We start from the raw sequence: 27,786 nt of genomic DNA on the forward strand, positions 1-27,786 counted from the left end.
TCAGTAAGTAAGTACCTTCTGTTTCAATCAGTCTATTAGTCCTCTATTGCCAATGACGCATCGTACTCATATTGTAGGAAATTAACTTATCGAGCGGCCTACGATGTATTTTAATTAAAACAAAAGACAAGCTTAAATTTTATGGAGAGTCCAATTCAATAGAATAGATACTGTATGAACTATGTCTCGGCTAAAACTCAAAGACGACTTTGGCATAAACTTAGGTCCCTGCGTTACGTGTTAAGTTTAGTGACGTGGTAATTTGTAGGTGTAGTATGAGTTGAATGTTCGAACACATATATAAGTACCTAGATATTATAATAATAATAAACTTTATTTATGACAGATATATAATTGTGACAAAATTGATCTAACGCTAGTCCCCACAGAGGGTTACATGTGTGACTAGATGACAATTACTCCTTAGTACATGGTAATTGTTTAAAAATTTTTTTTAAGAAAAAGTAGTCTTAGTGTTTCATCTTATCAAACGAAATTCGTATAACATATAGCTTATATATCCGTGATAATATTTCTTTTATAGGCAGCCTGTTTAGGTTCAAAACATGCCAATTTACTCACGATGATTCCCGTCGCCGTATAAGAAATCTTGTTAATCACTGTGGTCAGGGTTGTGAATCGTAAGCCTTACCAGTAGTCTAGCACTAGCTTTTTTAACCGTAATCGCGTCCCATTTAATTACAATTCATACTATATACAATACAATATAAATGTCAGTGCTATTTACGCGGCTATAATTTGTAACAGTTGATTATTACTACTTGATAATTATATAAGGAGATTAATTTGTTAAACAATTGTTATGTTATGATTATGTTAGTGTATGTCTTCAAAGGTCTCGTACTCTTATTTATGTTAATAAGAGGAATTTGGCATGGCAATGCATGGAGTCTCGCAGAAGGAATAGAGAAGCAAGAAAACCGTATTCTGCAAGTGGTTTTGCTGACAGAGGTATCCGAACAGCGCGGACGTTTAGTGATCCTCGCTGTTCGGATATTTCTGACAGCTGCCATGAATCTGACATCAGCCAGGAAACTCTACCAGAAATATGTACGAGGACAATTGGAATGTAAAGGTTGAGTAAGTTCAATGAACGCAATCTCAATCACTCTTAGGTATAAGTTATTGCGAACCGAGAAATGGATTTTCAAATGAGTTTCGATATTGCTAACTGATACAAGTGTGAATTTAATTTTGTACTGTATATGGCTTGCTCCGGGGAACAACTTTGTAAAGCACTCTTACGACTGTTTTGATATTTCCTCATTTTTGACTTCCTTTGGTGAGATGTACTATATATATGTTTTTTCAGAATTTTTGTTAAACATAAACATAAAAAACGTCTTTATTCTACGGTAAGTTATTGTGTACACAATGTTAGTAATCGTTTACCTAATTTTACTTTCCTGAAATAGATCGCAACAATTATAATAGTATATTTTATTACGACTGCTGGAAAGCCTGTCATTGCAAAGAGTTCCGACAAGTGTCTACCCGATCCGAGGCGCAGCCGAAGGTGAGGGTTGACAGACGGAACAAGTTGCAATGACGCTTCCGCACGTGTACTGAACAAATATTTTTAATTAAGTAGCGAAAAAAATTACCAATTTAATGCAACTATTTGCTTTTTTCTCTTTTCTCCACGCAATAAATTCGTTGTGTGTAGATATGTAGCGACTTTTTTACTTTTCCGGTAAAATGTTCTTCGAAGCATTTTGTGCCATTATACTGAGTTCCGGTGGTGTTCATTCAAATAAAATATCGTCGAAATTACTCATTTTATGCAACAAACAACTCGCAAAGAACATTTTTGGAAAATGGCGCCAACCATAAAATATTGTAAGCAGAGATTTTTTTTTTGTTTTCTTCACCCATACTGGGTAGTTAAAGGGTACTATGCCTATACAGCCAAATCTTCAGTAGATTTTTTTATTGATATGCAATGAAAATGAAATTTAATGAGATAAAATGAAATGAAACCTAACATAACTCATTGAATAAAATGATTAAATCTGATATTGAAACAAATTAGTAGCTTATTTTTAAAAATATTTGCATAAATCATAGACACTACCATAAATTTTTTTATTAAAAACTTCGTGGTTGGTTTTTTCTTTTTAATAAACATTATTTTGACAGTTGGGAAAGGTAAAGAAACAGCACGAGTGTGTAATAGCCCCCATCCCGAACGCTATACGTCCCTGCAATACGCCACTTTTTGAGCAACTGTATTAAAAAGATAGTTTTAGTTTACATTGTTCTATCTAATTCTATCAAATAATATTGTAAAAAAGAGAGGTAATAATATATGTATCTTTGTTTCACCAACGTCATATTTCCGCGAAAAGAGCGTTAATAAATTATTACGCTCTAGACATTCGTCAAAATGTTCCGTCTTACTGTACTGCGGTGCGGTTATTGTGTAGTCGGTTTAAGCAGTCAGAGAAACACAATGGTCAAATACTTTTGCTCTTTAGTCAAATTAGATCTAGAAGGATCATTCTTTTTAAATAGATTTTGCATTTACAAATTTCTTCTCCGGGGCAAGCCATGTGTTATTGACAGTTGTGTATTAAGGCATGCGAATATCCTTTTTTATTACAAATTTTAGTCCATATTGAATGCTATTTATTCTATCCATTGTGAGCTAAGTTATTAGAGTGATTAAATAAGATTCAAATAATCTAGAGTTATACCATGGAAAAATAAGCTTTTACGTAGTTTTGTTTCAAGGGACGTCTAGAAAAATATATCAACGTGAAATGAATCGCTTATCTATCCTACTGTGCTAAATATGTGGTTACGAGAGCTTCAATAATAATCCCTAAGGGAACCTAAGTCGCGCCCCATTCGATTGCAACTCATACTAGGCACATAGTATCGATTGGCCGTAAAATTACAGAATTAATTATTCACGACGCTAGCTAAATTATAGAATTAATTATTTACGACGCTACGAATCAATATTGCTTTGTATTTCTAACACAAACGGAATACATTCAGCCATGAAAGCTATATTATTATTATGAAAGCCAGAAATATTTCCATTCTACTTACTACGTATTTCTACTCGCTATAATGACTCAGCAACGTTTGCCTTATGTATCTATAAGGCGTTTAAATCTAGTATTTATTTTCAATAGATTCTTTCCTATCTACGAAATTTGTTTTAATGTGATCGCACAAACAAAATGTTAAGTCACGCCTTTAGGTGCTTATCTTACTAATTTGTTAAAGGTATTTGGCACAATCACGAGAATACCGTGGCGATGAGTAAGGGAGTCCGTCGCGGCCGATAGTACAGCGCGTACCCCCGAACCCCGCGTCCAGCAGCCATGGGCCGGGACAAGCGGTCGCCTCATAAGACTGACTCGCAGAAATGTAAGTACTATGCGCGGCTATAATTTCTATCGATTTATTAGACACCCACAGAAGGAATACAGAAGCAAGAAGTATTTTGCAAGTGGTTTTGCTTACAGAGGTACCCGAACAGCGCCGACGTTTAGTGCTACGCGCTGTTCGGATATTTCTGACAGCTGCCATGAATCTGACATCAGCCAGGAAACTCTACCAGGAATATATGTGAGGAAAATTGGAATGTAAAGGTTGATTAAGTTGAATGAACGCAATCTCGATGGCTCCTGTAAGCTGTTGCGAACCGTGAAATGGTTTTTCAAATAATGCGAACTGATACATCTGTGTGTTTAATTTTATTATGGCTTGCCAATATACTTTTATATTTTTATCCCATTCAATAATAGTATAATTGAGTAATGTTTTGTTTCAAAGGACGTCTAGAATAATATATCAATGAAAATGTAAATGCTCGATAATACGGATCAGGCGTTTTCAGAAAGTTTTTGTTGTTTTGTTGTTGTTGTTGTTAAACAAAGATTTGTGAAGTCATTAGCAGCATCTCGCAGTGATAAGATAACGTCTATAACCACAACGTGAAATGAATCTAGCCTACTATGCTACGGATGTGGTTACGAGAGCTTCAATAATTATCCCTATAGGAAACCCATTTAATACGTAACTAATACTATGGCGTAACATGCAATGATTTAATACATAACAAGCTTGCAACTTTTCATATAATATGTTATCAAGGATTCGAGGCAATTACAAATAATGATTGACTCTGCTGAATTATTGCCGACAACTCGCGATCCCTCTGGCATTTAGAGAGTCCATGGGAGGTAGCGGTATCACTTAACCTCAGGTGAGCATTCTACTCGATTGTCCACTGTTCTTTAAAAAAACATAATATCATTTAAACTGTTAGAATAATTCTATATATTTAAATTTTGACAATAAATAGTGTAGTTCCAGAGATAACTTTTTAAAGAACTACATTATTAGCAATAGTGCTATTAGATTGTATGCTGTGGATACATTATATGTTGTATATTGAACGGACATACATGGAATCTTTAAACATTTGAAATCATTTACCCATTCATGTAACAAACATGAGCAAAATACCATCTTCTGCCTTAAAACAAAGATTTACGTCACTTGAACGCTTCTTGAAGTCCCTTAAAGCGGACTCTGAAGACTGTTTATCATTTATATGTAATTGAAGTAATTTACTATTCCATTGATATATTCCGTTTTGCCTATAGTTTTTAACATTATTGTAATTAATGTTTTTTTTTGAAGAATCCTTTAGAAAGGAATATTTTGGGAAAATTAAGCATTCTCCGGCTTACGTACCCTCTAATTTTGACATATGAGTGTCATAGTTCGCGTTTAGTCTCAACTCGGAATCCTCACTTGAATTATTCATAAATGTATTAACACCTTGATGCCTTTATAGTACACATACAACCAGGTAACTAGCAAGCAATCTCTTCCAGACAAGGTCCTTCCTTCCTAGTAAAACTAAGGGTAAAGTGTAAAAAATGCATAATTAAATTTATAAAAATAAAATTACAGGTAACAATGTAGATGAACGTACAACTTTAACAACTACAAAACTAACTTCTAAAATAAAAGTCTTAATATTACTTTCATATCATATCATAATCATGAATCGCAAGGCTAGGTTCCAAAATATACAAAAAATGGTATGGTTCAGAAGTGTTTATGTTGAAGACTTAAAACACGTCAGAGATGAAGCCAATCATATTGATTCGGGCGTATTATATTTATGGGCGTATTAATACAGTATTTTCAAGCGAAAAAAGTTGCATGGACAAAAAATAGTAATATATACATACGTACTTTTTGTTCTATTATCGCCAACTCACCCTCGACAGGTTTCCTTTCCAAATCGCTACACTTCCCGTTCGTTCACTGTCAAGTTTCGATTGGACAGGATAAGTGCCTTCATTACCTGTAAATAGAGTTAGGTACTTTTCTACAAGTCGTATTTCAGTTATAAATCCTCGCGGTATCGCAATATTGAAAGTGTAACATGAAATCTCAATGATATTCTTAAAGTAAATCTGTATTTAATTAAATTCGTTTTTAATATTTATAATGTTTAATCTTCTGGAGAGAGAATCTCGAACGCAATGCTTTTAAGCGGATTACGGAGTGTTCAGAATGGATTAATAAAGTTTGATCAAATACGTTCATGTTCTCGAAATTTGCGATTTCTGTTTATAGGATGTAGTGTTAAATTCGAAAATGAATTTACAATTATCGCAAGTTGCTTATATCAGAGTGAACCACTTTTCCATAGCTTTTGTATTTTGTATAAAGGGTTAAGATAGATGTAATATTATATGTAAGGTATAAAAATGTTTTTTTTCTCTGTTTGCTCGTTTAGTTTTTTGTATTCATTGTATTTCTTTTAACTCTTTAGTTTATAAGAATTTACATAATATTATGTTTTCTGTACTTATAGTTTACATATATACGTGCTTGTGGCGGTATATGTTTCTGTTCAGAGACATCTCATCTCTTTTAACCATGCTATAGAAATTCACATGCTTACGCGTAATCGCTATTATCATACCCATACGCGTATAAGATTTGGAACGAATACGAGATACGTACGTACGCACATGACAGATATTTACATATACTTACGCGAATATATGTTCGAAACACAGTTACACATACATAATAGTGATATTTTTCATACATCTTAGTGTTTGAATATTTGTGCCTCTAATACAGTGTTGCCATTTTTTCCCTGGATTCAGTGAATATCCGTATTTAGATGTGAAAATCTACTATATAATATTTGTTGATGTGAACACTTTAGTATTATTTTTCTAAGTAATCTCCTATTATTTATACACACACATAGACACTATCATATTTACTTGATTCCAAGTGATGTTATGGAAAATTGCTGATATAAGAAAATAATTACAATTTTAACTATCATTAGTCCTAGTTAAACTAACTTAAGTCAGACTTAAAAGCCTAGGATCAAGGAATAATAACAATGTTTTCTAATAAGTAATTAGTAACACTTTTCACGTTACTTCACGATTAACTGGCGGCGCGGCGGATGATATAACACAGAAGCATCCTTCAAAACTCAAAGTATATTAGTTAACGCAAACGCAATAAGTTGTGACATTCTAAACCGCTCAATAAAAATAAATTTTTTAAGGTATCTTTGGGTGATATAATGCTAGCTGATTTTCATTTGTTATTTTATATATTCTGCATTTGTCGTAATTGACATCGTTGTATTTAAATTATACTAAGTAATATACATATAAATAAGTAATATATATACATATTAAATAAATGAAAACGCAAATTGTAAATGTTAATGCACATCCCTATATTTCGAGGTTGGAGCATAATGTTGAAGCTTCAATCGATACAATTGGGGCAATTTGGCTTCAACCGACGATTGGAATCCCGAGAGGCGGCTCGCCTAAATATACTATGATTACGTGATTTTGAACGTAGATGTCGTTATGTGCAATATATGAACACCTCATAATATTGAACCACTGAACAATATGGACAGTGAAAAGATATTAAAGCGTTTCAATGATATATATTTCGTTTTTCATAAGCGTAGAGCTTTTACTTGTTTACCTTTTAGGTCTGAGCCTCTGATTTCTGAATCTGATTCGTGATCATTTTCACTTCAGTTTTTTCTTAACTGTGACTTTTTGGATTTAATGTGTGTTGATGCACAGCCGGGGTTTTAACCCACGACCTCAGGGATGAGTCGCTGAATATACCTAGGTAACATTAAAAATGTTTAGAAAATGAAAAATAGCTTAATGTAGAAAGTTGACAATACTTTTATTGTTTTTCGAAGTAATCTCCGTTCTTTCCTACATATCGTCGCATTCGATGGAACCACTGAGAAAAGCAATGGGCCCATTCTTCCTTAGGGATCTCTTCTATGGCATTTTCGTACCTTTTCACCGCATCTTCAGGGCTCGTAAAGCGGATACCACGAATTCTATCTTTAGTTCTTGGGTATAAATGAAAGACACAGGGCGCCAGGTCAGGACTTTATGGCGGAAGACACATTATCTCGACAACTACCATAATTAAATATTCAACAGTCCATGCGAAGGTGTTTCTGGTCGTCGGTTAAAGTATGCGGAATCTATCTGATACTAAGCTTCCTGACGAATCATCATTGAGAATTGCTACGTCCACGCTTAAACTCGTTATACTAATTGATTAAGAAATGCTAATCGCAGCCTAACATAGCTTTGTTGTTGAGTAAGCCCAAAACGAAAGTCATAATTGACCAAAAATTTTCTCGCGTTCGGTTCATTTTCACGTATAACAAGAGTTGCAGATTTGCCACCAATTTACAAAAACAAATGACAAATGAATGCAATATACATTAGGCTACCAAAGAGTTCTAAAATTGAAATTAAAAAAAGTTTTCATTAGCAATGTCTCTAAATTGTCCCGTTCTAAATATTTTCAGTTTTACCCACGTACTAGGCAAACACTGCTCACTGCCCCTTTTTAATATTTAAATATTCACCTGAAAAAAATATTTACAAAAATTTCTATTACTAGTAAGGTAAAATATACCACAAATCGAATCGATTTGATTCTTAAAGCTTCATTGAATATTTCTTTAGCCCATTCGTGCGCACATCAATCACTTTTGGGACATATCTGGAAAGGTTTATGAACTTCCGTAATTTTTTACACTTTACATATATTTCAATGTTTTTCCAATACTAAATTAAACTGTTTGGGTTTTCGCGTTATTTCGGCTTTTACAATTCGAACCCTGGCTGGCTAGTAGATAGTTACTATAATAATTATATTCCAGTTCATTTAACATATAACTAACAATCATACAACTAAACCTTTACCAGTAATCACACTATAGGTGACTCCATTTATTTTGATAGTTCAACACATTTTAACTGTAAATATTATTAATCATAATCCTATATACGTTCATAACATAGTAAAATACTTATATATGTATAGTAGATATTTAAAATTTTACCCCTGGCAACAGTACCTATATGAAAAAACTGGTCCCTAAGGCTCCACAGTTGTAGTTCCTCATTAATGCATCGTCATTCTGTTTTAATATGCATGTCCGGTTATTCCATCGTGCTTTTGAATTAAATCATGTTCAACTTCCGCTATAATAGGGAAGTACATATTTTTTGCATTATGGCTTAATAATTGCCTATAAGTTTAATAACTTTAGTTTTTGTAAGGTTATTATTACTTTTGTGTTATTATTTTCGGTGGCGTAAAAGTTCGTTGTATAATCTATTAAAATTAAAAAAAAACATGTCCCGCGAAAAAGTGTTGACGCTTGTCGCTTTTTACAAATAAAACGGTATTAAAGTTTTTTATCTTATCTATGGTCTCGGAGTCTTAATAAAATAACTTTTTGACACACGGGATATAGTATCATAGTATATTATAATATCGATTTGTTGTTTATATCTTACCCTGGGGCTTGGAATTTGTATCGGAATGTCCCATGTGTCAGTGTTGTTTATGTATGGGTACAATAATACCATAAGCAACATCGGCACACGCCAATTAGATAGACACTAAGTAGCTTTTACAGATACACCTTCGAAACAGAATAAAAATTGAGCCGTTATAAAACATTAGACAAGTAGAAACTTTTTGTTTCTGAAACGTGAAGCTATTTTGAAAAATAGCTGTTTTTGTATTTGTATACAAAATCACTTATAATTAAAATGATTCTAAATTAATTTACCTTTTAAAGCCACAAATTGTATTCTACATATATTGAATAACAATTATGTATTAGTTCTTATAATCACTTAAAAGTTAATAATATATCTTTATACAACTACAATGATAATGTGATTGAAGAAATCAAAAGTGCCTAAAACAATAAATAATACAGTCATTATATAGATTTAATATAATTTATTGTCGATTTGAAGAGCCAAAATGCTGTCATTGTAATAGTTTTGATAGTATTACAATGAATTTAATATTACTTGTTAAAGAACAATACATTATATCATATTGAAATGTTTTATATACATATTTAAGGATCATTGCTAATATTGCTGAAGTTGCTTCATTTGGAAAATATAAATTGCATCAGTTATCTGCACAATAATACAATTATTATGTTAATTAGTATTATGAAATAAATTTTTACTTGTCAAATGATATCAAAATGATTTTTACATATATTTCCAATAAGCTTCACAAAATTCAAAAGTTTTATGAGTAATCGCATTAATTTCAAAATTAATAAAATGTAGATCCATGATCAAGCGGTAAATGTTTGCCTGCGGTTTTTGATTTAAATGGAACAAAAGATACGGGTCTTATATTATCTTCGGGTTCTTCGGCTTCTTCCCGTGGTCCCTCCGTGTTTTTAGATTCAGTAACTACATCATCATCTTGATTGCTACTAACCTCAACTTTCTTTAAATAGACATTTGGATGAGATTCTTCGACTGGAATTAAAAGTTCTCTAGTATTGTCTGGTTTTGTGGTTTCTTCTACCTTTGAATTATCTTCCATAGTGTTTTGCTTGTCCATTTGAAACTTGATTGGCTGTTGCAGTGTCAAGCTTATTTGTTGTAACTCAGTAAGCATGTTTGTCATTAGTGCTATTGTTTGCCGTTCGTACTTTTGATTTGTAGGGCATTGGCATTGACACTCTGTTTTTTCAGCTCTATGTATTGCATGTTTGGTTTTTGAATTACCCTCATTAAACCTAAACTTTAGGAATGGAGAATTTGGATAAAACCTGTTACCATTAAACCTTTGTAAGTCCTGATACTCAATATCCGAAGAAAACCTTGCGTCAATCAAGTCGACGAAAAACAGCGATAAAAGTACCGTAGACACAAGCTTCATCTGAAAAATATAAATAAATATAGTATTAAAATAAGAAGATTCATCGTTGGTGGCGAAATTTGTATTAAAGTCCAGTGGCGCTACAACTCTGTATGTCAATACCAAGCATATGTAACACTGATGTTGCTGTAGCTGACATCAGGGTTTTAGTCTGTACGTTGTTGATATTTAGCTTTAAGTTTTTGACAATTAAAAGTTTCTTTACCATGTTTTTCTTAAACTTGCATACCACAAACTACAAAAATGTGGTATTGCGTAATAAATTCATTTATTGCAGAGAGTTTCGGAAGCCCGCTCGTAAGCTAGGCTAACACTGTTCTTTACAAAAAATCCCAGAATCGCACCTTTTATTCGTTCGATAATAACTTTCGTATAGAGATTCCAAGTTTAACAACTTTACTTGTTATACAACTGCACTTCACAAAAATACTAACATGAAATATATAACTGCGATATTTATAATAAATATAATGAGGAAAATTTTGAGCTTAATCATGTTTTGTATTGGGTAAGTTAAACATAATTATTAAATGAGATGCTCAATTGATCTGAATATGAGGTCAAAAAAGTTCATTTTTGTTTATTTTAGAGCGGGCCTTACCCAAAATTACACGTATTTGATTTTATTTTATCTTAGTAACCGCATATATATATTTTAACATAATTATATTGCATAAACTATGCACCATACATTAAAACGTTACGTTTGTCACTAAAGCGGACAGAGGGAGACGGAAGGTGATATCATGCATTTTAAAAAGCTATTAATTTTTATATTAACAGCGGCGCACCAGTAAAAAGTATAATGCGAAAGCATCTTATCTTTTAAAACCTACCTGAATAGCTGTGTTTTCTCTTAACTATTAGGTTGGGGTTAAGTCTTTTCGCAGTATAGTATGAATGAACTTGTAATCTTCAAATAAAATCTCTTTGGCTATTTGTATCTGGCTGGTTTTGGTATCATTAAAAGTTTACATATTTGAAAGATAATTCTAGATTCAAATTAGAAAAAGTTTGACTTTTACTTATATTTCTTACTGTCAAGATGACTATATTCACTCTAATGAAGAAATTCGATACATTTTCAAGCGGCGAAAAAATTTGCAAAGTTTACTTAGTGTCTAGAGTCTGTGAGAGTAGCACAAATTTGGTTTCAGCGTTATCAGTCCGGAAATTTTCATAGCTAAGATGCACGTCGCTCTGGTCGCACTACTACGGAGAAAATGCATGCCATTTGTGAATAAGTGGAGCAAGATCGGTATATCAGTAGTTACAACATAGCTAAAGAACCACATGCCAATTGATCACAAAACAGTTTTGATGCATTTGAAAAAAACTGGGTACACAAAAAACCTCAATATTTGGGTACCTCACAAACTCACTGAAAGAAACCTAATGACCCGTGTACTCATATGTGATTCTTTATTACGATGTAATGAAACCGAACCATTTTTGAAGAAGCTGATAACTGGTGATGAAAAGTGGATCACGTGGGACAAGAACGTGCGAAAAAGGTCGGTCAGGCTTCACAGACTGTAGCGAAACCCGGGTTACCTCGCAACAAGGTGATGCTGTGTGTGTGGTGAGACTGGAAGGGCATTATTCATTATGATGAGCTGTTACCACCAGGCAGAACCATCGATTCTGAACTCTACTGCGAACAACTGATGAGATTAGAGCAAGAAGTTGAGAGAAACCGTCCGGATTAATCAACAGAAGGGGTGGGGTTTTTCATCATGATAAATCTAGATCTTACACATATTTAGCCACTCAGCAAAAATTCAGAGAGCTTGGCTGGGAGGTGTTAATGCATTCGCCGTATAGTCCTGACCTTGCACCTTCAGATTTCCACCTGTTTCGGTCTCGTCTGAATTATTTAGGCCAAAACCAATTGTCGCGCCCCATAAATTTCTATACCTACAAGATGGCAAAAACTTATCGAATATACACTTTGTGTAGGTACATACCTTAGTCAAATGTTAACAAACTATATCAAAAAATGTAGTGAAATTTCTTAAAAAATGTGAAGATGTTTCCCAACCTATTATAAAACAAAATTGCTATTTTTTAAACTATTAAATGAAATTAAATAAGTTCACCGTAACATATAACATCTAAAGAAACACACATTAACAGCATCATTAATTCTATTGGTTTTTGTAGCTACATTTCATCATTCTTCAGATATATAATTTATTAATTTCTCGACTCTGATGTCGAATTAGCTATTAAATTAGCTGACAAACGTTCGTATATGAAATAAAAAAGTGAAGTGTTTATTGTTTTGAAAATCGTAGGTTATATGTTGGTAAACTATTGGGTATATATGAATATTTTTAAAAGTTAAGTTAAACTTAATCTTTATTTGTATGTTAATAACACTGGGACACCACGGGGTTTATATCGGACTTATATATCGATCACCTACATGGCTATAAGAAGTCAGAAAAACAGATCCAAGTGCCAGAATAAGAAAACAATAAATTATTAATGTGTTGTAAGATTAAATTGGGTTTCCCCGCTGTATGTGTATTCCAATTAATTATCCTGTTTTCAAATACAACATTTACATTTATATATATATGTATAATCTAATAAACATAACATGTTTTTATATATTAACAGATATTTTATTTTAAATTAAAACTAATGTAACATACGAACGTCATCAATAGTCTAACAATAAATAATGATATTATCGTTCCACTTGGTTAGGAGGCACAAACACACACAAATCGACAAGCATTCCAAAATAAAAAAAAACATATTTTTAGTAAATTGTATTTATAATAATAAATTAATTCCATTTCATAAAAATCCTTAAATATTGTTCTTTATTGAGAAATAATACTTCTAACGAATTCATTAGAAGTCAGTTTGTTACTAAGTTTTCTATGATTGAACCGAAGTCCGACGAACTCGGGGCAGATTTAGATTTGGTCGAAGGACTTATAAAAATAATTATATTCTTTTGTGACTTAACTTTGACGGAATTTATACGTTTTCTCTCAGAATTTTTTTCCTGTTTTTTTTTTAACTTTATGAATTATATACACGTGTCTCAATAGAAAGTTGACATTTACAATTCAGAGCGTTATGTGAAAATGTTAGACAACTTCTTGGTGCGTGAACTTCAAAATTTTCCTGGCTATGACCAAAGAACATGGTTCCAGTAAGACGGAGCAACGTCACACACGTCCAATACGTCTGTGCCACGAGTTCGTGAAATTTTCTCAGGCAAATTGATCTCCAGGAGTGGTGACATAAATTGGCCTCCACGCAGTCCTCACGTAACCCCTATTTCCTACGGGGTCTGGCGCAATTGAAAGAAAAAATCCGTCACGAAATGGCAGCCATCACTGAGTCCACCTGCCGAGCCGTCATATGTACTTTAATAATGAATGAACACTTTGATACTCTACTTTTTTTTAAAACTATCAACTAAATATAAACTTTCTTTTGAGATACCGTGTACATATAATGTTGTACTAACAATGTTGCTTAATTTTATATGAACTTATTACACTTAATTCTTCGAGCCTTTATCAAACTGCGTATAGAATATTCTCGCTGCAGTCAAAGCGTCATAAATAAACTTATCATCACAAGGGTTAACGTCAAAAAAGAATGCACCACATCGCAATGTTTCAGAACAATATTCATTTATTACTTTGCTATCATTGCAACACGCAATAATCGCTCTTGCACAAGGCGACAATGTCTTTGGTGGCTTTTCTTGTACACCATGTCTCGTTTGTAGTATAAATAGTAATTCTGAATAAGTCAGGTTCCCGGTAGAGACAATGTCGTCTATTTTGTTTGCAGGCGCTTGTGGGAATCCATTTACACATAATGCGAGTGCTAAAATAATGATAGGCGTTGCAAAAGCTGAACACATTTTATCTGAAAAATAAAAGGAACTCAATAAATTATATATATTAAATATAATAATTCACAAACTTCAACATTAGTTCGGTCTTGTATTCAATACACAACAATCCTGGTTTTTGATAGCTTGGACGCATAGTATTCCTGTATCTATGAATGCGTTGCAACTGTCAAAATTATCGCCATGACGGGCACGACCAATTGTTCACTAAATTTAAACAAAATTATTTATTAAAATAAATATCGGCACGTGTAGGTATTATCAATAATTTGACATGATTATTCAAATTCATTCTTGCAAATTCGCGTGTAATTATAAAACTATAACTTACATTCCTTATCTCAATGTCAATTATTTAGACCTTGTTCATCTACCGTCGTATGTAATATAGTATGGTTGAACGATCTACACAAAGATCAAATGGCAATGAGTCAATGTCCAATGATTTTAAATGAGACTGGTTTTCCCGAGTTGAGGACAAAATACGCAAATAGGGTTAAAATACCTTGTATGAAACACAAAACTAATTCACAATTTTATCACAACATAAAACCTTTTTAGACGAAATCCCGTTCTGTTCACGTTATCACTTTTGGGTTATATTTTAATATACATTCGATACGTCTAGCTTGTAAGCAAAATGAATAACTTCTGATCGTAATGTCCTGTATTTTTATGAACGTGAAATCCAACATGTGTTAGTATTTTGCAACGATAATCTCCGAAATCGGGTACTATCATATAGATATTATTAACTTATACGTAGAGTTTAAAAACCTGTATTAAAAATTAGACAGGTTTTTAAACTTGATATTGCTCCTCCTTACCTCAAATCTCTAAGTTTATATGTATTATATAACCACTTAAATTTCGCCCGCAGTTTCGCAGGCGTATATTTCTTGTATTTTGCAACAAAAAAAATCCCACATCTTTATTATCGCTTTCAAGTTACACAAATTTTAATGAATGCACTTAAACCTTTCTCAGAGTCACACTTTTGATGAAAACCGTACAAATAGTTCATAAAAACGCCATTTTATACTTAGTATTCGACGTTAAAGTTCCGTTAGAAATTTGGGAATGGACCATGGGTATGGTCATTTGGAGTATTATTTTTTAAATTAAATAAATAATATTTTACTGACTTATCTTATTAAACTAATATATTTGGTTCTGTTAGATTGGTTCTCAATATCACAGTATTCAATTTAATTATAAAATAAAAACTATTTTTATTTAATTAATGTATGAACAGTATTAATTATTTCATGCAAATATTAGGTGAGCTTATTTATAAGTAAATAATAATAAATACTTACTATAAATGAAATAACTTTTACATTTAAATGGTGTTTATTATTACAATAATTTAACATAAATATAAATGTATTCGAAACGTTTCCTAAGGCCCGGGTGGCATAGAACGCAGACGGCCAATTAGAAGCCAAAATTTACGCAAGCGCCATCTTTCGCCCATGTTCGGTAAGCAAATCGCCGTAAGGGATTTGACTTGCCAAATACAGCTTGCCAAATAGCGAATAACGTAAGTTATTCAAAACAAATACAGTCCCGAAAGATAATGTGAGACACTAATTATAAATTTTAGAATCTAATTTTAGTTTGCATATAATTAAAATTTATTGTCATACTTATTGTTGTTGTGTTTTAAAAATATTGATGATACAATATGTGAGGTTGTACGTGTAAAAATCACACGATAATTATAAAGTGATTGTTACAGATTTTATGGAGTACTTGTCTTCGTCTATTTGCGAAAATCTTGGCAAATACTAATCTTTAAGTACTGGCTATCGTTCTTTGTAATCATTGTTTTTGAGAAAGCTACTTTAAAAAAATATATATATATATTTAATGTAACAAAACGAGTGTTTTATGTAATACTTTTAATAATTTGTGTTTCTTTTCATTGAATACGCTGCCAGAGCCACCAATAAATTACACTTTAGGGAATGGAGACGTTACGACCATAATTACAATAAATAATTGTATTTAATTCTAATTTATCGCAATAAAGTTTAAAAATATTACAAAATATCTTAGATTATCTAGTTATAGGAACAAACTATGACACAGTGTAGCGACACCTACAATCTGCCCCTACAAATCATTACGATGACATCATACCCTAAAACACTGTAACGAAGTTATTCCGACCGTTAATATATACACAACTTATCGACCGTAACCACTGAGGCCTCTAATTGTCGGCCTGTTAGTGGTAAGACTGGTGGAGAAGCCAGCTTTAAGGTCGGAGAAGGAATAGCACCTTCCTTCCTCCGCAACGGTATGAATATACAAAACTAAGACTTAATGGGGCATTACAATACCTTTTAAATATACAAACTATATATAGGTCACCAGAGTATATCGAATTTAATGCAATGTTATCGACTAACATGAAAAATGTATTACATAAAGCTGCCATTACATAAAATAAATACAAAATAATATTCGTTACATTTTATACAGACCGTTTATAAGTAAGTTATTTGTTTTATACATTTTCTTAATATTACACGTAAAATGCATTAAAGAGTATTATTTTAATATTAACCAAGGCACACTTGTTTTGCGTCAAGCTATGTCAACTACATTCTGTTATATCGAACATTATTATTAAAAAAACAGACACTCTGCTTCTAGCTGACGTATTACATTGAAACTTGTACTAAGTTCTTTGTACCATTTATAAATATTCGGAGTAAATGTTTTTGAAGTAATCCAATTTCAAAATTATTGACGTCGAATTATAAATACACATTTTGTTAATAATTTTCTTATATGAAAGTAAAAAACGCCTTTCTGAACATTTCTAGATCACATGTATTAACACTAGGTAAACCTTGTTAATAAATGTTATAATATTTATATATAATTCTACTGTGCGTGTGTATGTCACTGAACTCCTCTTATACTGTTGGACTGATTTGAATGTTTTTTTGTGTGCGTTTGGGTGGCGCTCTGAATGGTTTAGATTCACAAATCAGCCCGGCAGATGGCGGTTCAGTCGGTATATAGTTTAAGAATCTAAACAGCAAATAAACGTCTGTTATATATAAATCTTCTGTGCATGCTTTCATAAACTCCTCGACGCTTGGACAGATTTTGAAGTAATTTTTTGTGTGTTCAAGTGGAGTCGAAAATGATTAGATTTTTTTGGGAGTAGAATAATATATATGTTTGCATTCTTTAGGGTTTAACTTCCAGTAGATACTTTTTGTTTTAAGAATCTTTCTAACTTCTGTATTGCGGGTAACATAAAATCTAGAACGCATCCATTTTTGAAATACGCCAAATCATTGCATCCGTATGACCTGAAACAGCCATAGTTGACTGTAGGCTGAAGACAACATGATACAGAGGCTTTCTCACAGGGTGTAGGTGGTGATGAGTCTTTTGATGAATCCGTAACATCTTTTTCCTGAGTTACTGGATTTCTTGTTGTTACTTCCGGCATTGCTGGCTCCAGCCCCGCCTGGACACTTCCGTGTTCTAATGGAGGCGGCGGTTTACTTAATGGTTCTTCTAATGTCACAGGATTAAATGAAAGCGGTCTCGATCCTTCATCCTCAGTATAATCTTCCGAACTATCTGAATTTTGTGTATCATCCATGGGCGAGAATCTATCTGGAAAATCAGGCATAGTTTTGTTGTTTACAGGACTTGGTTTTTTTGTTGCATCGTTTGATGTACAATCGCAAGTTACTTTCGGAACGTATAAGACGGGAATATAGGTTGGAACTGGTACGGTAATGGTACGTGGAGGTAAGTAGGTTCTGTCTCTAGCAATTTCCTGCAGCTTGGTGAGGATCAAATCTAATGGGTCCTGTGAGCCATAGTTTCCGAAGCTGTTGTATGGCTCCCTTCTTTGGATATTTTGACGGAGAGGAATGGGAAAATCCGGGTTTATATTAAAATCGTTATTGTAGTCAAAGTAATTGTAAAATCTTTTTTCTCTTTGTCCTGGTTTATTTTCTTTGACATTACTCTCTGGTAGGCCGTAAGGTTGGTCGTCTAGTTTTGCGTCTTTTTGATCGTCTATCGTCTGACTAATTCCTTCTAGAGGAACTGCATGAGATACTGTACTTAGGAGTATACTTCCTACGATGACGTATGCGTAGTTCCTCATCTGAAATTTGAAAAAAAATTGTGTGAAATTTTTATGTTACTAACAATATTCAATATTTCCTATTAAAAAATATCACTTAAATATTAAAAATGAAATAAGCCGAATTGGCTTATAATATCATAACTTTGCTTTCTTCATTTCAGTGTAACTATATTAATAGACAAATTAGTACTTTAGTTAGAACTGTGTATACAAGTAAGTTTTAAGGGAAACATGGGCTTGGATAAGTTAGAAATTTATCCCATCAATACGAAATAATTCACGATGAACAATTTAAAGGCGATGTAAAGACGATTTCAAAAAAAAATGCTATAATTAAACATAATTCCTATTGTCGGTTTACCTTGACGATATAATTAACAAAAGAAATGTATTGCGTTTACTACACAATGGATGTTTGATATTTTGAAATATTTCCTTTCTAAAATTGCACTTTATCTTGATGACCCAGATGACCCAAAACACAGTTACACACACACATTCTGCATTATTTTAGTTTGTATATTCAGTTATGGCGTTATGTCATTACAAATACCAGTTATATTACTTTTTACAAAAACTATGGTGATGGCTAATTTGTACGATGCAAACCCGATTATAATACAATGAAGAACTGTGTCTGCTACGTGACTAGAATGTTCTCTAGTCATTCGAACGAACATTTTATTCGACGCGTCAGTAGCCAAAAAGAATTGTAACGTGGCCTCCAGCTGTACCGGCAGTTTTTTACTAAAATTTTCAGACTGGTATCCCTAGTTCATTAAAAGCTATCTTTGTATTTTTGATCCCAATAAAAACGCTACCCATCCTAAATTTTCTAAACAATCGGTATATATTTTATGTGGCTTAAGAAAATGACTCAAGTAATTATAATTTTCTTAGCAAGTTTTTGTTTTCAATTGCATTAAAAGATAACCGTATCTTAACGGTTGTTGTATTGCATTTGTTCACAGCATTGTATTAAGTGAATCAGGTATGAACCGTTTGAATCAAGATGTTGAACTAATTTTGAACAAACACTCATTATCTAATTACTAATCGGAATGTACATAATTTAGATTTAATTAGAACTAGTCCCGATTAACAAATAATTACGTGGTGTTGTAACCTTTTACAGTATTCTTTTTTATTATAATCTACGAAGGGTAGATTATTTTTATATTGCGCAATTAATTGTTAATTAGTTGTGTATTTCCATTTATGCATTTTCATATTCCATACCGTCTACGATGTTTTTTTCGTTTTTTTTTTCGGGAAACGGGTAGGAGGCTCACTTGATGTTAAGTGATATCGCTGCCCATGGACACTCTCAATGCCAGAGGGCTAATTGCGGGTCTTTTAAAAATTGGTACGCTTTTTTCTTGAAGTACGCTAAGTCGAATAGGCTCGGTAATACGTTAGTAGGCGGCTGATTCCATATTGTGGTGGTGCGCGGCCAAAACTGCCTTCAAAAACGCTCAGCTGTGGAACGACGGACGTCAAAGTAACACGGATGGAATTTCGTATTCTACTTCAACGTCCGATGATGAAACTCAGCCGCAGGTATCAATCCGAACAACTCCTCTGAACACTCACCATCAATTTTATTTTTTTTGCACCGAGTTTTAGTTTAGACATGTTAATTTATCTCATAATTTTTTCATCTTCATCAAATCTTTCCCAACCTTAATCAAGCGTCTAAAATTCGATCTTGACTAGGCCCTTTTAAACGGATATGCGTTTCAATATTCCGTTCAAACTTTAATCGTGACTGGACACTTTAGTTCAGTAACCGTCCACGGTTCTTATGTTCCAACAAAAGAAACTAAAAACGATATCCTATTATTAAATGTAATGACTGCTTTTGTCACGATTATTTTTAATGATACAAAAAATTCTGAGAATATCTGTTAATGGCCTTTGTTATTTAGAATGTAGTTATTATACATTACAGTGATCAAGTTAAAAAAATATTTCTTGGTTATAGTTTTTAGCTTAATAATAAAAATAATGAGCTTCGAATTATATAAATAATCAAAGAACATATGCCTGTTTGACCTGAAAAAAATCTGGCTCTTTCGGAATATGCTTATTTAATTTTTAATATTTTGTAAACTTTATATAATAATTGTCGTTTTAATACACAAAGTGTATTGTGAGTGAAATCGATTGAAGCTACGAAATGCTTAAAATCATTTGTTCGTAGTTGTTTAACTTTTACCTAATTCGGTGTACCGTATAATAATGACCGCACACGGAATAAATTGCGGAAATACCAAAAAAATTTACTGTAAAATTTCATTTAGCCATTTTGCCTAAATGTCAAAAATATTTACACCCAATTTCTCGGAAAGTCATGTAACGCTTTTATTTGAAAGGTAATCGGAACATTTCATGCTAACTATACAGCAACGTCTACTTTACTTTTTATTTCGTATTGTTAAGAACCAAGAATACGTAATGCATTCATACTACAACTAATTAGACAATAGATGATAATAGATTCCAATTAGAGAATGATATTGAAGCGGCGGAAATCTTCGACTACCATCAAAGTCCGGGATTTTCCAAGGTTGAAAATATAAGCACGTAGTCAACAAAAAATAATTAGTGAACATTGTAAAGCAATTAACGGAATCGTGTTAACGCATTAGAAACCATTAAAATTTTAAACTTTACACTGTGACATTCGGAAGTAGCCCTCATAATTTTGGTAGAAATATCACTGGAGGAATACTCGTAACTATTCAAAACTATTGTTTGGACTCGTCGTCTGTCTTTGTCATCGGTAGCGAAAAACAATTTGATAGAAAGAGACGAAAGTGTAGTTTAGTAAGAGGGCAATTAGATTCTATTTCGTTTTATAAACATGGGGTAAGTTCATACGTCATACGTGCTTATGGATTGCACTTCAACGCGTAAGGCCAATAGAGCCAAGAAAACATTCCTTACAGAAAAATGCGCTCGAAAGATTGTAGATCCATATATATCCGAACACGTGTTTTAATTGGACGTTTTCCATGTATCTCACCATTTTTGTCTCATAATTTCTACGATAATTGTTGCCTTATGTACTTATAGTTTTAATACGAACACTAGTCCGATAAAAATAAAAAATATTATTTTTTTATTTTTATTCCGACTCAATTCATAATAATTTTGGAGGAAAATCCTATCAAATGTCAGGACGGGTTTTTAATGCGACGATGTAATAATATATACATCATAATATTTTCAATACACGATATTATTTGACTGTGACCTGAATCACGGTCGAGGTTTTGTTGAATACCGGTTGAAATAAAAAGTTTATTTTTATATGTTCATTTGCCTAGGAGAAACGACAATCAATCGGCGAAGAAAAGAAGCCCTATGCTCCAATAAACGATAGTATATCTTTACTAGATGATGTTTATTCATCCTAATTTCACTATATATATAAAATATATCTCGATATATGTAGTTTTCCGTTGTTATTTAAGGAAATATTTATAATTGATCTACTTGTAAAATTGACATTATATATATTAGTGTTCTGACATATGTTGTTAATAATCCAAATGTCAAATACATTTAAATGGATCGTGACCAAAAAAACGGATTAGTCGATGAACAAAATAACCTGATAAACCCGCAGTGTCCATTACGGTGGTCTACTTCAAATCATTAATCAGTGTATATAATAATATTTATAATGAAACCTTGGCTGTATTTGCTATTAAACATACCAAGTACAGATGAAATCTGTACAAAATAAAAATCTATACATTGCAGCCGTTAGACGCTGACATTATTGTAGACAAGATGTGACAGTTTTATGGAGAAATAAAATCATATGTATCAAGGCCATTATTAATGAAATTTATTTATCAAAATGTCGGTAGCTCAAACAGCAACGGTAGCAGAAAAACAGTTTTTCGCCTCCAACTCGTCTCCACGAATGAGTACAACATAAATTGTATAAAATTTAACTTTGCACATATAACTTAAGGTTTTTTTATATGATAGCACAAATGTTAAAATGAAATTCGATTCATTATGCAAATTATAGCATAGTTTTCGTCAACTCTAGGTATTGTATTACTTTCATGTATAAGTGGCACTGAGTTCTGAGACCGGAGGTTTAATTAACGGTCACTGTTCTTGGTTAATCCAGAAGACTAATCGCCTCATTGTCTTAAAAAATTATCTTATCGACCTAGCTACTGTCTGCCTGGTGACGACGGTTTAAAAATTACGCAAACAGATTTATTGCAATTTATCCCCCCCCCCCTCTTGTCAGCAGAGCTCTCATAATAGTAGATAAACGTATAAATTGTTGGTAGGAATCCTCGAAAACGCATGACGTTTTCAGGCATGCAATGTGTAAAAAGTAAATAATGACTGTTGACGTAATAAGAAAATCAAAGACCCTCCTCCCCCCCTACAGTGTTTACGTAACACTTGAACGGCAGCGGATATTTATAAATGCAATCCTAAGCTGGAAACTATAATTGACTTGTTTTCAAATGGATGCCTAAAATCTCATTGAATAGAAAGCGCCAAAAGTCATTTTTTATGTAAGTAAATAGTTGCACATATTATTAAATTTGCTTTGAAAATGTATCATAAAACCACAAGTAATTAATGGTGTGGTTGCAATAAGCGTGTTTCCTAATGAGAAAATAGGTAGGTATTGCTAATTGAGCAGTTTTTATCATACAACTTTTTTCACACTTCGTGGATTCGAAACACGGTTATATCACTGTATCTTACTATGCGCGCCTTTGCATCGCAACTGTTGTTTTAGGCCTTGTCCATGTCTTAGACTTAGCAAAATCGACATGTCTATAAAAAATAAAATGATGTTGAATTATATCTCTAAGACTATTGAACTCAAGTTTGTTTGTTACGGAAAGATTCGAACACCCAATTGTAATATTTGTTGTGTTCCTGAGGCTAAAACACATGTCTTGTGTCCAGGGCATTTACTCTGCAACTTCTAATAGATCCCGATCCGAATAATGGGTTTTATTCCGCGTGGTCCCAAAATTGCGACATCAGCTCTACGGATATTTACTGAACTACACCGAATTTGAATTTGAAAATTAAGAAAAGATTATGTATCACAGTTGACAGGCCAATATGACATATGACAATCTTTGCGTTGGAAATTACAGTGGAGATTCAATAACGCACATACAACAACAGGGAGAAATAAATTCGAGCCTACTGTACTGAACGAGAGATTAATAATAGCCATTAATTGTCCAGCTTATAAACGTTTCCCGTTTGAAGGAGACTATGGTTTATGTATATATATTTTTAATGTCAATTTTTACTAACTTTATATGTTAAGATTATAAATGGTTTTTAAATGTTACTGTCGAGTCAATTATCTATAGAAGAATTATATTAAAAATTAACATTAATATAAAACTTAGCCATTTTAGTTCACTTCAAATTCGTATTTTAATACACCAAGAATATAAGCCAGACGATTTTGAACTGATTTGACTTTAACGTTTTGGTAGTGACGTATAATGTCAATGGCATGTGGCAATGGAACACCATTACTCCGACATATATAAAATTACTATAATTTTGATAACGATATTGCAATATTTATCACTTTGCTAAGCGAATGGACACTAAATATTCGTTGTGTCCCTCAACTTTGTTAATGACTATGATTTAGAATATTTATCGTATAGATTATCAACTATCAAGGTTGTATGAGGAAATATGTATATAGCTAAAATCTTTGGTGACCTTGCTCGATTCAGTATTGTTTAAATAATGTATGGAGGTTTGGTATAAACTCATAATTAATTATTCATATAGAGTTTAACAGAACCCGTCCTCTTCTATATGCAGTTATAATAAGTGCTTAAAGGCTTAAACCTTTTCAGAATACTATTCTATAGTTCCTGAATGGCTTAATTATTATAGTATTTTTGTATTAAATTTCTGTCAAAATTGGGACTATAAAAAGAAATTTAGTGGACACTCAAATCCACTATCAAATATCGTGAGTCGTGTTTAGATTTTTCTCTCACATATTTTATGCAGAGTACATAAAGCAGCTTAATACACATACAATCAACTGCCTGTAACACTCAACAAGGTCCTGTCATTCATGTGAGTTTGAAAATAAATATAAAATGGTCGTTACATTGAGAGACTATCGTAGTTATTATAATTACTATAATAGTAGAGTGCTACACTTTAGTATCAGTATTAAAGTAGAACAAACTTAATCAGACCTGTCAAATTGCCAGTTGACATATAAGATAACCAGTTCATACATAAACTTGACTTTGCGTTTTAGCCTTAATACTTTAGAGAAAGTCTGTTTTGTTATTGTAACACGACATTTGGTATTCGACAATTATATTCACTAATAACAAATCATATAATATTCAACTTAGTTATTAATTTAGATAATTGTGGCTGAATAAACTTTAAATAGACATGAATTGATATCAAATTCGCGTTATGAATTGTTTCAACATATGAAAATTACGGTTGTGAACAGAATCCGCATTTAAAGAAGCCTACCTTTTATAAACTTGTTTTCGTTAAGAAAACGATGTTCAAACCAGTTTAATTTTTTAAAGAATTGATATTTAATGACATTTAAATTGAAATTTTCTCAGTAAATTTACAACAACTTCTAATATCCTCCTTCGTTAAAATAAATCACCAAAATCGTTTACAACCTTGCACGATAAAAACACGACTAGACAATTTAATTATATAGTATTGTCTTTTGTTATAATAGCTTTTACACATTAAGAAAAACACTTTTTGAACGGATTAAAGCTAGCTGTAATTTAATTATAATATAGTAGATGTTGAAGAATGTGTAACAAATTGTATAATATCGTATTAATACATTTATACACACAAAATTGCACATTCGATGAGAAAAAATGGTCACACACAACTTTCAATCACAATTCCATTCGCCTATTTACATCGATACATTTAAAATACAGGACATTAAAATACTTTGATGAGTTACACATAACAACATTTTTTAAATAGCAATACGTCAAAACAACCGCATTCTTACCTTCAAAAGATGTACAAAAACGAAAAGGTCTTAAAACACTAGCCCCAATAATATAAACACGATTATTTACTCAAAACAAAATACTGTCGCGCGTAATTCAAAAAAAACATTCGTTCCTTTCGAGATTAGATATCCAACTGATGCGAACTTGCATCGACGCTTAGCGTTCACTTGCAAATGGGTTATTATAAGGCGTCTGGAAACCGTTATATGTGAATACGACGTTAACAACAAATGCCCTATAAATTTAATGGTTTGCATGACGTCACTGATGCGTTTATCGATCAAATGACTCATTTAACAGTCCCTTAGCTTGTTTATGTCACGTATTAGGCATTTTCAGCTATTGTTGCTATGATGTAATTGTTAGGGTAATATAAATACTATAATTTTATAAAGAAGTTTGTAATATAAAATACTTTATTATTTATTCTTTATTTAAAGATAGTCCTATCTTTATGTCCGAGATTTAAGAGTCAATAGTTTTTATAATAAGTTGGGTTGAAGGTGTGGTGTTTAACATGGAACGATCATCAATACTGGTTGCAGAACTCAAAGAAGAGACGATAAAAAGAAACAAATCCACGTTCAATTAACATTTCATTTAAAACGAAAAGATACAAAATAATATTTAAAATATGGTTTTTTTTCTTTTCATTAGTGAATAAATATTAGGATAATGCGCTCTGAAAACATACCGTTATTTCTTACGCAATATTACAGCGGGTTTTTTCCAGAAAAGTATCTTCTATTTCCTTAATTAATAATAAATCACTCATAATTGACTCGCAGTTTACGCTTGTTCATAGGTCCATAGTTTAAAAGTTAATGTCCCTTATTAACAAACAGTTTTATAAACCTTGTGCTCCTATAAAAAAACTATATCGTCGTTTGGAAGTGAAATGAATTACGTTGCCTAATTTTTATTAATTTAGTTTTTACAAACACAGTTTCAAGTACAGTTACACTTTGTATTTACTTTGACATGAAATAACTGGAAACCCTGGCTTAAGTATACTTTTTAAGTTCGATTCCGAAATCTAACCATTGTTATAATCGTTGAGAAAATTAAATTACATTGCAAAATATTTTATTTTATAAAAGTAACGTGCATGAACCTTCGACGTGATGTGGCCGTATATCTAAAGAAATAAAAGCCTCCGCATCAGGTTTGCAAAACCTGTTAAACTTTCTTTTGCTTTCTTTGGCATTCAAGACCCTCCAAAGTGAGTCACCTTCAATATTGTCTATGGAAACATATCTATATCAGTTTTTATTCATTCATTAAATAATAAATTATTAAATAACAAATACTTGTTTCATACACATTTGAAACAAAACACATTTTATTTACAACGAATTGTCGCCAATTGGCAACGCAATTTACGAGCATCCGAACGCTTCATGCGCAACCTTCACTTAATTGTTATCAAAGTTGTTATACAAATGTTTTAGTGAATATAACTAAATTTCTACACACTGGCTTCATTCAGATAGGAAAAAGAAAAGAAATCTCATTTAATCAACAAGTATTTTCATGCTTATTCACAAACCAAATAGCTATCTACTATATATAACTATACCACATAACTATAATAAATTTGGTATACATAATGGTATACTATTTTGTCACCTTAAAACCCCGTCGCGTAACCTTTGGTGCCTTCCATAATAATATATTAGCATAATATGTTGTATATTTCACAGATTGTTTTATTTTGCATGAGCACCATACGTTTCGACACATGCCAATGTCCAAGGACTATAAGTCATTGCCGGCCATTTTGAAGTTATTCTAAGCAAATGTTGCTAGCTAAGTTAATACACAATAGACTTGCTAAATCTTCATGGCTCGACAGACAAAAGCGTTCTGCACAATTGTTGTGCGAAGATGGACTTAAGAACATTATAAACAATTCTGTAGAAAGATCTGAATATAAAGTAGATTATCCTTTGTCTCCCTTCTTTTTCATTACTGTAAGTATCAATACCAATAACGACCAAAATTTAAGCCTTGACTAGTATCAGAGGGAGACTTAAAATGAGTATTAAGAATATCGAGAGCGCAAAATCGCCTGCATCATGCACATCTTTACGTACATACCCTCATCACACATCACAGCTAAATTAGGTATTATTTAGTATAGAAATGTATAGAATATTTTTTATTGTAGTTTCCCTTTTGTAAATGTTTGAACCTTTTTGTAAATTTTTAAATGTAATTGTTTTTTTTTACGTATATATTTTGTTAACTGTAGGATAACGAACGAAATAAGTATCAACTGGACCTTTTTCTACTAAAATTATTATGGTTTGTTATTGATGTCCAGACAAACAGGATAGCTATATCATCTCCCAATAAGTTAGAAAGAGTAGAAAACACGAACACAAAAGTATAGGCATAGAGTGAGA

General features: G+C 32.3%; 2 protein-coding genes across 4 annotated transcripts in view; one reads left to right on the forward strand and one right to left on the reverse strand.

The window, feature by feature from the left end:
- The first annotated feature begins 3,356 nt into the window (after positions 1 to 3,356).
- The window catches only part of LOC123711456, a 76,535-nt gene continuing 52,105 nt past the window's right edge, over positions 3,357 to 27,786 (forward strand). The window contains exon 1 of the mRNA XM_045664061.1: positions 3,357 to 3,402. Coding sequence (XP_045520017.1) covers positions 3,357 to 3,402 — 46 coding nt within the window. The remainder of the gene's footprint in view (positions 3,403 to 27,786) is intronic.
- LOC123711455 lies at positions 16,057 to 25,566 on the reverse strand. 3 transcript variants are annotated; one of them, XM_045664058.1, is made up of 2 exons: positions 25,375 to 25,566; positions 16,057 to 18,338 (listed from the first exon to the last, which is right to left on the reverse strand). In XM_045664058.1, the coding sequence occupies exon 2, from the start codon at positions 18,336 to 18,338 to the stop codon at positions 17,406 to 17,408; it is 933 nt and encodes a 310-aa protein (XP_045520014.1). In that variant the 5' UTR covers positions 25,375 to 25,566; the 3' UTR covers positions 16,057 to 17,405. The 3 variants fall into 3 exon arrangements, with proteins under 3 accessions (XP_045520014.1, XP_045520016.1, XP_045520015.1); XM_045664060.1 differs by lacking the exon at positions 25,375 to 25,566 and adding an exon at positions 18,874 to 18,973; XM_045664059.1 differs by lacking the exon at positions 25,375 to 25,566 and adding an exon at positions 18,682 to 18,862.

This window comes from Pieris brassicae, chromosome 6 (genome assembly GCF_905147105.1).
Source record: "Pieris brassicae chromosome 6, ilPieBrab1.1, whole genome shotgun sequence".
Taxonomy (NCBI): Eukaryota; Metazoa; Arthropoda; class Insecta; order Lepidoptera; family Pieridae; genus Pieris; species Pieris brassicae.